This window comes from Monodelphis domestica, chromosome 4 (genome assembly GCF_027887165.1).
Source record: "Monodelphis domestica isolate mMonDom1 chromosome 4, mMonDom1.pri, whole genome shotgun sequence".
Lineage (NCBI taxonomy): Eukaryota > Metazoa > Chordata > Mammalia > Didelphimorphia > Didelphidae > Monodelphis > Monodelphis domestica.
In genome coordinates, this window is record NC_077230.1 from 254890912 (window position 1) to 254905053 (window position 14142).

At 31.9% G+C, this 14142-nt stretch overlaps 1 protein-coding gene across 12 annotated transcripts in view; it reads right to left on the reverse strand.

Moving 5' to 3' along the window:
- Nucleotides 1-14142, reverse strand: part of CEP126 (centrosomal protein 126) — a 144179-nt gene that overhangs the window by 71074 nt on the left and 58963 nt on the right. For all 12 annotated transcript variants that reach the window (XR_008911319.1, XM_056794469.1, XM_056794470.1 and 9 more), the window contains one exon: nucleotides 13201-13411. Coding sequence is in view for 11 of the 12 variants with exons in the window: in XM_056794469.1 (XP_056650447.1) it covers nucleotides 13201-13411 (211 nt within the window). In the remaining variant the exon portion in view is untranslated. The remainder of the gene's footprint in view (nucleotides 1-13200; nucleotides 13412-14142) is intronic.

Genomic DNA, 14142 nt, shown 5'->3' on the forward strand with positions numbered 1-14142 from the left:
ATTCACTTGTAAACTACTGTCTCTTTGGCCACATATAGCAATCTCTTCTGTAATGATCTAAAGTACTTATTATGTATCAGTTACATAAGTAAAATCATGTCTTACATTTTTCTCTGCATATGCCTCTCTCCCCCCCCCCCCCCATTAGACTATAAGCTCTGTGATGCCAGGATTAATGTCTTTCCAAATTTCCTAGTTCTTCCAGTGCTGAGCATAGAGCTCCGAACATAGGTTCTTAATGAAAAGCTCTTGTTACTGAGGCAGTGCCAATCTTTGAGAAAAAAAAAAGCAATCTGACAGCTTTTCTCAAAAGGGATTTTCTACTTTATGAGTAAATTGGCCCAAACACTAATGTTCTATTGTTATAAAATCTATCAAGTTTGATAATAATTTTCATGATAGATATTCATTTTCCTTAACCATCATAATATGTATTACAAAGGCATGGGATAAGGGGCAGACAAGGAACTAGAAATCTTGACATTCTAAAGGGACTTTGTTCCTGAGTTACACTTACATTCTACCCAGAAGTTTATGTTGTTCTTTTGAAAAGGTGAACAATAACAACCAGCTTAGGCAAATTCAGGGAAGTGTTGGAAAGGCATGTAAAGAGAGAAGAATGGTGCTAAATCTTGATAAAATACAAAATATTACAAAGATCATACTTTTACAAAACAGGAGGATGCTCCCACTTGTGATTCATTGTCATAGTCTGTTATAATTACAAAGACAATATGATGTATATTTTGACCTAATTAGAAAAAGAAGACTCAACCAATGGCTTGAAAGATACCTGTTGGTCTATTTTGATATTCTTAGTGGAAAATTGGAGTTATAATTTTGAAAATTTCCATGTTTAGACTTCAAGTCTGAAATATTGGTTTAAATGGTAGTTACAAAACAAGGAATAAGTACTTTCTCTAGTATAAACACAAATGAATCTTTTAAAGTCTTACTTATCTGAATTAAATTGAAATTAAAATGAAATGTATTAGAAATTTAATCTAAAAGTTCTAGTGCTAAGCCCAATTGATTCTATAGTTGTGGTATATTAAAATAATACTAAATAGGAAAAGAAAGAATGGCCAAAATCCCTTCAAGGAACATTTTCAAATTAAGACAAAATATATTGGTTTCTTCTTAATAAAGTGTAATCAGAAGATCTTAGGTTGCCCATTAACCACTTTATTTTCAATTACTTATGTCTTTAACTAACTTCTGCTTGAAACTGACAATATATGATAAATGTTTTTTTTTACTTAAAAATCTGACTTTCTGTGATATTCTGTACTAGTTTCAACCTGAATTTTACTATCACTGTTTGGAACTGATTTAAAATATAATTAAAAATCAAATAATTTAACCCTCAAAAAACTCTATTTGTTGCTTTTATTTGTTTCGAGGGAAAAACAAAAACAAAAATTATTCTTTACTTTAAAATTATGCTTCTTAATTTTTCACATTAATTAAAAATTTTTTTGAGATGCAAATTCTCTCCCTTCTACCTGCTCTTCTTCCTCCACCATTTAGAAGACAAGCAATATGACATATTATTCATGTGAAATCATGCAAAACCTATTTCAATATTAGAAATATTGAAAAAAGCAAGAAAAGTATTCTCTACTTTCAACAAAGGAGAAAAACCCCCAGAATATTGGACAAGGAAGAAAATCAGTTATCACTAGAAGAAAATTAAATTTAATAAAACTTGATCTTTTATATTTTTCTAAACTTTACTAGGGTTCTAAGTTTAAATTACAACACTATAGGTATATAAATGTTGAAGGTATTAGTCTACTTAATACAGGATGAAAGAATGTTAAAAATGAAAGGGGCATTTAGTTCAAACTTTTCATCATATATGTATGAGAAAAACTGAGACTTACATAAGAAAAATGACTTTCTCTAAGTCAGAGAACTAGTCAGTTTCATGGCCAAAGTTAAAACATTTGCAGCCAAATCAGTGCTCTTTTCATTGTGCTGTAATCAGCATTTTCCATTATTAAGTAAAGAGTGGGAACATTTTAAATAAATCACATTTAGTGACTTACCCCATGAATATTTATCTAGGAATTTATGGGTTCAAACATGATTCTAATATTCAGGTTATTTTTTGAAGTCTTATAGGGCCATCAAGCATTTATTTGTTAAAGCTTTTATTTTCCCCCCTCTCTGCCAAATCATCCTTCTTGACAAGATCAAGTGTTTTCTGCCAAAGGTGGTTTCTGGGCTTTTTTAGTCTTCTTGAGGTGACTATTTTAAAATATATACATTTTTTTCAGATTATGTGTTGGCACAATTTTTAATAATCATTTTCTGATGTTTTGCAATCCATATTTTATCTCTCTCCTGTCCACTCATTTTCTCTCCCCACAAAAGGAGGTAATAGAATAGGGATTGTACATGTATTATTAAATTATATATATTTTCATGTTCATCATGTTGTGAAAGAAGACACATCACACTGAAGAAAAACTCATGAGGAAACAAGGTGAAGAATGGCATAATAGGGCAGGCTTTTTTTGGGGGGGGGCAGGGTAAACAGGGTTAAGTGACTTGCCCAGTATCATACACCTAGTAAGAATCTCAGAAAGATAAACTTTTCTGACTCTAAATGCCACCTAGTTGCTCATGTGTTGACTAGTTTTTAAAAATGGATTAAATTCTTCATATTACCATTTCTTAGAAATGTGAAGTCTTTACTTCACCAAAAGCATCACCAGAAATATAATTACATATGTATGTATATTTCTGGTGATGCTTTTGGTACTCATTCCATCCAGTTACAGATACTTTTCTTAAAGAAAATATTCATGATAGACAGGCAAGAAGCTTCTGAAAAGCCAATAAAACCCTTGGTTTCTCCCATTTATCAATCCTCAGTGACATTTTCCAACACATTTTGCCATCTTCTCTATTCAGCTTCATAATGAAATAATCAAATTTTAAGATCTGATATGAGATTTTGTTATTTTTCATTTTTCTATTTCATCTGAGATTTATTTTCTTGTAAATTCCAAGTGTCAAATTTTTATCAGAAATAAACACGCACATTTCCTCCCAATTCTATCTTTTCTTATCTGAACTGCATTTATTTTGTGTATTCAAAAGCTTTAACATTTTTCTAGTATTGAAAATCATCTTTTTGCCTCTTGAAATATTCCCTCAGAAATAAATGGAATTTTAGAAATTTATCTTATATATCACTTGTTCTGAACCCCAAATAAACAGAAAACTTCTCAAACTTTCTAATGGTATGAATTTTAGCATAACTACATTTTGATATATAGTATGAGATTTGATATATATTATGAGATGAGAAAACCAGTAAGCTGATTTTCAACAAACTACATAAAATTTTCCTGGTAAATCTTGCTGAACAAAGAGTTTTATCTAAAATTTTGCATTTTGGGATCTCATAGACTATATGACCTTTGTATTTCATATTGTAGTCTACTGATTAATTTTTCTATATTTTAAAACTATTAATAGATTGTTTTGATAATAACTACTTTAAAATATAATTTGTGAACTGGGAGTGCCAATCTTTTATTCACATATATATATATATATTGTTTTTATTCTTCCCATAGATATTCTCAATTCTTAGTTCCTTCATATTCAGTTTATTTGAATTCCATAAAACTAGAAAAGCTTTTCCAAAGCAGAAGAGCTAATAATTTCTAGACATGATGTAATAATAATTTTATCTTTAAAAAGGTAGTGGGAACCACTATTGGAAACTGGTATTCTAGGCATGATCCTCAATAAGAAACTAATTTAATTAATTTAAAATTTGAGAGAATTCAGAAGTGATTATTTGATTTTATAATTTGTGAGAGAAGAGAGGAAAGCTGGGAATGGTATTACATGCACTATAGATTTTTAGAGAAAATATTTCTGGGGGGTTGGAGGAAGCATAGATTGGATATTAAACATTCAGTCTAGGAGGTCAGAAAGTCAATCTAGGAAGGATGAAAAACTCTAAAGAATCCTGGAAAATTTCCCTCAATAGAAAATAAATAGTTGTCCAAATAAGCCAATGTGGATGGCCAAGGATTTATAACAACCATCAAAGACAGAGAAAAGGATGATGAATAAAAAAGTGAGAATAGTTTCAGGAAGGCAAAAGTTCAGACCGAATTAAGCCTGATGAGGCGAGTTAAGGACATTAAAAGGATTTTAGATAGTGGGAAAATAAGACTAGGGCCAAATAAAAGATTGATGTTCAGGTTGGGATGATTATAACCAAGCAACTTAAATTATTTTCCTTTTTTTGCCTAGGAGAATAATCTTTGTATTTAATAGAAATAAGCAATATTTAGAACAAGGGGTTAATTTTTAGCATCAATATATTGTTTAACAGACTGGGTTAGAGATGCTGATAGAAATCCTCTCAATTTAAAATACTTTGTCATCACAAAAAGAGTTGCTATATATTTTAATATATTCTTTTCCTTTAAAAAAAACCAGTCTCTTTGGGATATAGATCTGGTAACGGTGATGTTGCTGGGTCCAAGAGTATGCACAGTTTTACATCCCTTTGGGCATAGATCCAAATTGCTCCGCAGAATGGTTGGATCAGTTCACAACTCCACCAATCAATCCATTAATGTCCTGATTTTTTTCTATCTCTTCCAACTTTTGTAATTTTCTGTTTGTCATGTTAATAAATTTCATACATGTGAAGTGTTTTTAATTTGCATTTGTCTAATCAATAATGGTTTAGAGAAATTTTTTATATGACTATAAAATATCTTTGATTTTTGCCTATTTCTATCCTTTGACCATTTACCAATTGTGGAATTGCTTGTATTCTTATAAATTTGACTTAGTTCATTATACTTGAGAAATGTAAAAAAAAAACTTCTTGTAAATTCCCATCTCCCCCCACCCCCAATATTTTGCTTTCTTCCTAATCTTGGAAGCATTGGTTTTGTTTGTGTTAAACATTTTAAATTTAATTTGTTTGATCATAATTTCTTCCCTTATGCATAGATCTGATGGTTAACATACCCCATGTTCTCCTAATATACAACACCCTTTATATTTAAATAATGTAATCTACCCTGGCATCTGCTTCTATTTTAGGGGTGAGTTCATTCCTTTCACATTTATTGTTATGATTATTGGGTAATTCCCTCTATCCTACTTTCCTGTTTATCCTTCTCCCTCCTTTCACCCTTTCCATCCTCAAAAGTGTTTTGCTTCTGACTACTACTTCCCAATTTGCCAATTTGCCCTCTCTTTCCTATCAGACTCCCCTCCTTCTCCTATCCCTCTTCCATCCTACTTCCCTGTAAGATATATTTTCATACCCAACAGAATGTGTATGTCATTCTCTCTTTGAGCTGATTCTAATAAGGGTACAATTCAAGTTTTGCCTTGCCACCCTCACCCCATCCTACCCTTGTAAAAGTTCTTTGCCACCTCTTTTACATGAAGTAAAGGAAAATTACCCAATTCTACCTTTCCCTTTCCCCATTCACCCAGTGCATCCCTTTTTCTCACTCCTTAGTTGTTTTTTTTTTGACACTAATGATCATAGTCTATTCATATCCATGCTCTTTATGTATATTCTTTGTAACTGCTTTAATAATGGTAAAGTTCTTAGGAACTACAAGGATCATATCCTCATATAGGAATGTAAACAGCTAACTTTTTTTGAATTCCTTTCTCATTTACCTTTTTTAGGCTTATCTCGAGGCTTATATTTGAAAGTTAGCTTTTCTATTTTCTATTCAGTCTTTTCATCAGGAATATTTGAAAGTTCTTTATTTCATTAAATATCTATTTTTCCTAGAAGGATTTTATACTGAAGATTTCTGGGTAGGTGATTCTTGGTTGTAATCCTACCTCCTTTGCTTTCCAGAATATATCAACCTCTCTAATTGTTTAGTGTAAAAGCTGCTCAATATCATCCTTAATAGAGTTCCACAATATTTGAATTATTTCTTTTTGGCTGCTTGCAATATTTCCTTCCTGGCCTGGGAACACAAGAATTTGTCTATATTATACTTGAGAATTTTCATTTTGGGATCTCTTTCAGGAGGAAATTGGTGGATTCATTCCATTTTTGCTTTTGGTTCTAGAATGTCAGGTCAGTTTTCCTTGATAATTTCTTGAAATATGATGGTCAAACTCATTTTCTTCTGATTGTAGCTTTCAGGTAGTACAATAATTTCTAAGATTTGTCTCTCAACCTATTTTCCAGGTTAGTTGTTTTTTTTAAAATGAGAAAATTCACATATTCTATTTTTGTCATTATTTTTATTTTATTTTGTTGTTTCTTGATGCCTCAAGAAATAGCTTCTACTTCCCAATTCTAATTTTAGGAAATGATTTTCTTCAGTGAGTTTTTGTACCTCCATTTTCATTTGACCAATTCTATTTTTTAAGGAGTTTTTTTCTTTTCAGTGGATTTTTCTATTTTTTTTAACCATTTGGCCTGTTTTTAAGGTGTTATTTTCTTCATTTTTTGGTACTTCCTTTATCAAACTATTGACTTTTTTTCATGATTCTTTTTGCATCTTTCTTTTATTTTGCCATTTTTCCTTTACCTATCTTATTTGATTTTTAAATTCCTTTTTGGGCTCTTTCAGAAATTTGTTCTGGGCCTGAAACAAATTTACATTTTTCTTATAGGCTTTGGATGCACATTTGGCCTTTGTTGTCTTCTTCTGAGTTTGTCCTTTAGTCTTCTATATTTGCTCATTTTCTCAACCTTTTTCTTGATTTTTAACTTAAAGTTAAGCTATGCTCTTAGAGTAAAAGGCTCACCTTCCCAAGTTTCATTTTTTTTTTGTGTTACTATTTTCAGAGATAGTTATGGGGTCTCAAAGTTTTCAGTTCTTCTAAGGTAATATGATCTAAGAAGTGTGGTTACTGTTCTTTTGGCCTGTGCTATCATCTATGAATGACCACAAGAACTCTTTTCTATAATGGATCTGTTGCTAGCTCCTTCTAGTACTCCTCCTTACCATGGGACTGCAATTGAGAACAATGTACAGGAAATGTAATGCAGTCTTTCTCCCAGTGCCAGCAAAGGGTCCTTTATAATCTCCTTCTGATCAGTTGTCTGACCCCCATATAGTCTGGGAAATGAGAGCTCCAGAAGCTACTGTTACCAATTCAGTTGCCTCCAAGGTCTGTTGCTGCCTTACTAGGCACAATTTGTGCTGGTCTGTTCTTTGCTCTCATCTCAATAAAACAGACCTTTCTTGCTGACAGTCCAAGTTGTCTTGGTCAGGAAAATTGTTTTGCCTCATCCTTTTGTTTGTTCTACTACTTTAGAAATTGTTTTCATTTTATTTTGCCACTGTTTGGAGGATTATTTGGGAGAGCTCAGGCAATTCTCTGCCTTTACTGCACCATTTTGGCATCCCCCTTTGTCCATAGTTTTTCAAAAAAAATTGTGAAGGAATAGAATAAGGCATAAGGCAAATGTCCTAATTTTCAAAAAAAGGAGAAAGTTAATAAATATTTAGTAAGTGCTTATTATGTGCCAGGCACAGACAGTATACAAAAAAGCTTGACTTTTATTCCTAGTGAAATTCTAAAATATTATTAAAGGAATTGCCATTGAACTACTTAACAGGGAAATGGTCACTGCAGAGAACTGGTATGGCTTCATCAAGAACAGGGTTATACAAGACTAATTTCATTTCTTCTTTTGACAGATTTACTAGATTAAAAGATAAGGGGAATACTATAGGTATAGTTTATCTAGATTTCAGCAATCATTTGAGAGTCTCTAATAGTTCTTTTACTGATAAGATGGTGAAATATGGCCTAGAAATTGCAATGGATTGGATTTGTAACTGTTTAAATGACAAGATCTAAAGAACAGTCATTGATGTCAATTTGTAAGGTCTTCAATGGCATGCTCTAGGCACCTCTACTAGGCCCTATGGTATTTAATGATTTAAGAAAAATGTGGATAAAAGAATAGATGGTCTGTTAATCAGATTCATAGGTAACTGGGAGAGATGGCTAACACTCTGAATGACAAGAGTCAATATCCAAAAAGACAATGGCGGCTTAGAACAAAGAGTTGAATGGAGGAAGATGAAATTAATAGGAATAAATGTAGACTATTAGCCTTGGGTTCAAGCAAATTAATTCTAAAAGTGTTCAGGTGGAAGAGGTATGGCTAGATAGTGGTTTGGAAAAGATTTGGGTTTCTGTGTGTGTGTGTGTGTGTGCATTGCAAGTTCAAACATAGGTGTGTATATCTGTATCTATATATCTATAATGTGATAGGGCAGCTATGAAAGCTTATACAACTTTATATTGTTGCTTATTTCCAGAATAAGAGTGTGATAGTCCCCCCTATACTATGACCTGGTTAGAGACTATCTGTAGTCATTTCTGAGTGCTACTCTATAGGAATGACACTAATAAACTGGAAAGTATTCAGAGGAAAATAAAGAATTGTAAAGAGTCTCAAGATTAAAACATGTGAGGACTTATTGAAAGAATGACTTATGTTTATATGGGAAAAGAAGATGTAGAGGAAGAGGAAATGATAACTACCTAAGAATTTTAAATGCTATCTTCAAGTACTTTATTTGTTCTACTTAACCCCAGAGTGAAAAAAAAATAGGCAAAATGGATAGAAATTATAAGTTGGAAGATTTAGGCTTGATGTTACAAAAAGCTTGCTTAAAAAGTTATCTAAAAGTGGAGTGCCCAATCTCAAGAGAAATAGTGATCATCAAGAAAAGGCTGGATGACTTTTGAGCATATTGTAAATGGTATTCTTGTTCAGGTATAGAATGAATTGGATGACCTCTAAAGTCTCTTTCAACTCTAAAATTTCATGACTGTATTCCTTCCTTCAGTGGGTTTTTGTGGGTGTTTACCACAACATGTAAATACAAAATACTTAGATGTTAATCTTAAAAACATTTTCTCCTGAGTATTATTATTGTGCACATAGACCTTTTAAAATAGTTCAATTTTTAAAAATTCTGGTTTTAAGATAAATACTTTCATATAGAAGAACAAAGAGGATTACACACAAGTCTGCAAATCTCTATTAATTACAACTTACTTTTCTTTTTAAAGTATATATAATAAATTCAACATGTATACTTTTAAAGCAGTCTTGCTCATTTGTGGTTCCTTTTTTATCTTGTGAATAAAAATACTTCAGAGAATTTTACATTGCTATCTTCCATGTTAGCCTTCAAGTATATTGGAGAAATTTTGGAAATAGGTATGATGGATCTTGATCTATGATTATTTATTTTAAAAGTGATTTGTTATTATTTCAATTTAGAATTCAAGCTTGCATACCAATGTAGTTGATTTTTTGGTCTAGGAAGTTTGAATGCCATTATTAAAAGAAAGCAACTACATGTATTGGAGTATACTTCATTTATTAGACCATCATGCAAAGCTTATAATTACATTTGGGGTTACATGTTTAAACAGGCTCAATTTGAAAGGTATCTTTCAATTTGACTAAAAAACGAATCTTAGTAAGTAAAACAAATGTAATTGCTACCTCTGATGGAGATAATCAATCAACAAGTACTTATTAGGTGCCTACTTTGTGCTAGGTAGTTTATATACATATATACACATACAAGAATTCCTATTTTCAAGTGACTGAAGTGACTTGTCTTCCATGACAAGTTAATGTCACTAGACTTATCTCCAGACTCTTTGCTAAGCAATAGGTTTATGAAGAAAGGCAAAAATGGTTCCTGATCTCAAAGAGTTCATATTCTAATTAGGAAATAAAATGTAAGTAACTAAGCAATATAAGATATATACAGAAGATTAACAGAAGTCTCAGAAGGTAAAAGCCCCTAGTAGCTGTAGAGACTGGAAAACACCTTCTGAAGAATGTAGAATTTGGGTTGAGTCTTGGAGCCAGCAAGAGAAATTAGAGGTGGAAGTGGGGACATAGAAGATGATATCATGAGGTACAGGCAGTGGAAAGTCATGAAGGTGGGAGATGGAATGTCATGTAAAAACAAAAAGAAAATAGACCAGTGTAGCTGAACTGTGGGATGAGATAGAAAAAAGCCAGGGGCTTATTGGTGAAGAATTTTGAATGTCAAACACAGCATTTATTTTTTATTCTGAAGATAATAGGGAGCCACTGAAGTTGTTTGATTTGGGGAATAACATGATTATACATAATGATTCTGTTACATATTTTCAACCATGGCTAACTATGTTTGTAGTGCAAAGAGCACTATATTTAGAATGAAAATATTTACTTTTGAATCTTTGCTTCCAGTCAATAAACTGTGATAAAAGACAATCGTTAAACCACTTAATGACTTATTTCTCAGTTGCCTATTTCATGGGAATTTGTGAGGAAAGAACTTGTATAAAGGTAAGTTACTATTATTATTTTCCACCTCATTAATTAATTCATCTTCTTTCTGCTCTAGTCACCTAAGGCATTATAGTTAATCTTTGTTTTACCTATACCTGTTTCACTGGCAAAACCATCTACTCACAGAAACAAACAGATAGAAGGGACACTGCTTTGTTTAAAGAGCATCAGTAAGTGGGGATAAATTACCTCCCAATTTTTTTGATAATTCTAATTGTTAGGAAGTTTCCCCTTAAATTAAAACTAAAATTTCTTCTGCAATTTCTAAAATTTTTCTCCTATTTCTTCTCTTTGGGCTAAAAAATAAATCTAATTCTCTTTCAAGAAAGCTATATTAATCTCTGTTGAAAACTGCAACAAATAAAGTAGGTTCTGCTCACTGGCAAAGGGATAGAGTGGATGTACTCTTCAAAGTTATAGTCCTAAAAAACTAAAAAATAGTTATTTTGCCTGATCCTAGCCTTCTCTTCTTGATAAAATCCCAAGTTCTTTCAATTGATCCTCATAGAGTTTTGAAAACATTCACTACAACTTCTTTTGGATATTCTCCAGTTTTTAAATGTAATTTCTAAAATGCATAGGTACCCTCTCAGAGCTTCATCCTACTTCCCTTTGTCTTTGTTGGCAAGTTGGGGGGAAAATACCTTAAACGAAAAAGAATACTGCAAAAAAAAAAGACTCATCTCCTAATGAGAAGGAATACCAGAGATACATAGAAACTTCCAAGTTTGAACACAGAGATTACAAGAAATATAAAAAGTAAACAATAATGAACAATAACAACAAGGATAAATAGTTTATATTCTAACATGGGGAGATCATGCATGTGTCCCTTCTAGACCTTATCATAAATCATGAGTCATAGGAGTTTAAACAAGTCTTGGAAGCAGTTCTTTTTTATTTTGATGATCTTAAAAGAAGAATAGAAAGAAAATGGAAGAGGAATACATTAAGGGTGAATGAAGAGGAAGGTTGGAAAAATTACTTCACATAATTAGGGTGAGAATAGAAATCTATATTTACTAGAAGGGAGATTTGAGGGTGTAACTGATCCTTGAACCTTACCCTCATCTGAAATAGTCAAAGGAAGGAAGAATACATACAGAGTTGGGTACAGAAATATATTTCAATAGATGGGTAAATAAGGAGGAAAAGGGAAGAAAGGGGAAGGGAAAATTCAAGGACAGTGTAAGAGAGGGATTATTTCTAAGCAAAATGAACTCCAGCAATATGCAATAATATAACTAACTCTTCAAGATGTCAAGGAATGGGATTAAAGGAGGGCAGCCACAAATTGGTGAATGGCTGAACAAGTTTTGACATAAATGTGATGAAGCATTTAGAATAATAGTATGCTCTAAGAAAATGATCAAGAGGTTTGCTTCAGAAACACCTAGGAAACCTTATATGAACTGATGTAGAGCAAACAGAAGCAGTAAAAGTTTGTAGAATAACAACAATATGGTTAAAATAAACAACTTTGAAAGCCTTATGATTTCTCATCAATGTAATGACCAACTTATGATTCCAGAGGTCAAATGAAGATGCTACCCAACTCTTGAGAGATAATGATGCAATAAAACAGAATTATACAAATATTTTGGACCTGCTCAGTGCATAAAATTGTTTTTCCTTCTATGTATAGAACCTTTTCTTTCATTTTTAATTGGTCATAGGAGTGGACCTGGGGATGGAGAAGGCCGATTTTTGTTTATTAAAAAATGCAATTTAAAAAAAAATAAAGAGTAATGGGAAATTAGGGAAATTAAGATGAATTTATATCAGGAATGTAGGGTTTAGTTCAATATTAGGAAAACTATCACTATAACAGACTATATTAATAATAGGATCAACAAAAATAAAACTATTAGATGAACAGAAACAAACAAAAAAAACTATACCCCTGAAGTCACTGAATTGTGTATAGTCCTTGACTCAGCAATATCACTACTAAGCCAATGCCTTAAAGAATTTAAAAAAGAAAAAGGCTTATAGAAACAAAAGTGTTAATAGCAAAATAATATAGTCATAGTTATATAAATATGGCAAAACTCTTTGATATAGTAAAGAACTAGAAGTGAATGGGGTATCCTTCAATTGGGAAATGGTTGATGATGGTATATGAATGTAAGAGAATTATGAAGTTGTGAGGAGTGAACAAAGGGGCAGTTTCAGAGAAGCCTAAGAAGGCTTGCATAAAGTGATATAGAGATCAGAACAATGAGAACAATTTATATAATAACAATACTACTGTGAAGACAAACAACTTTGAAAGATGTAAGATTCTGATTATTCAATGACCAATCATGTTTCCAGAGGACTGATGATGAACCATGTTATTCACCTTCTCACAGAAATTTCATGGACTTAAAATGCAGAATGAAGTATAGTTTTAGTCATGGTCAAGGTGAAAATTTGTTTAGTTTGCTTCTCTATATCTGTATCTTAAGAGTTTTTTTTTTAATGGTGGGGATAAGGTGGGAGGGAGAAAATAAATGTTAAGTAACTTAAAAGTGAAATAAATTTTACAAAAAAAGAAAATTGAAATTAAGAGGGACATAAGAAAATGATGTCAACAAACAAGAAGGCAGAAAAAGGAACCCAAAAAGATGCCTTTGTATTTAATGACAGTATAAGCTGTAACCTACTATCAATTCATTTTTTGAAAAATATTTCTCCAGGAGTGATGGATATTAGGCATAAACAGGTACTTTTTCTATTACATGATTCCACCTTGGGAACTGATGTTATATACTTCACCAGGACAAATATATTATATATGAATATTAGAATAATAATATTATTGATTACAGTGATATTATTCAGAAATTCAAATTTCATACCCGTATATTGTTTAGATTCAGTTCTTCTAAGAGCTGCTGAGTTTCTTCAAGATTATGCTGGAAATTGTCTTCCTGGCCAACAGTTAAGTTTATTTTGCTATTTTCCTGCATTTCTCTGTCACAGTTAGACCAGTTAACCCTGGATGAGAGATGTCTCTGATACATGGGCTCTATTCTTGTCACTACAGAAGCCACAGCAGAATCTATATTTCTTGAAATAAGGAAAAAAAAGTTAACTCTTAATTTTAGATGCTATTACTGTTCCCTTCACTTTACTGTTTGTATCTGCTCCAACCCCACCAAATTAACCTTTTATTCATGGTTCCCTTTAGATTTAACAAGTCTGGCATCTGACACTCAAATAGCACATATCTAGTCTGCAGGCAGCCCCATACATAAATTCTTTTCAGTTTGGTAGAAACTGCTAAATGTGTACTGATAACCTTGATACCTTAGCAGGACTCTCATATTAGGATGAGACATGAGAACAGGACTTTTTCTAATATTAGTAACAACACAGAAATAACTAATGAATTAAATTTGTTTACTTTTAAAATAGTCTCAAACTATATACCTTATATAGCAAAATATTCACATATAAGAGTATCAAAAGAATATACATGTTGGTGACTTTTTGATATAAGGTAGCACTCATATTAAAATGATTATGCAATTGTCTTACAGTTACATTGAAGGTTCACTTTCTTTTTTAAAAAATTTCCCCAATTTTTAATAATTGTTTTCTGACATTTTGAAAGCCATGTTCTCTCCCTCATGCTCTTCTCCACCCCAAGACAGCAGGTAATATGATATAGGTTATATATATGTTATCATGCAATACATTTTTCCATGCTTATCATGTTGTGAAGGATGACAGATATTGTTTATATAAGAAAAAAAACTCATGAAGGAAATAAAGTGAAAAATGCTATGCTTCAGTCT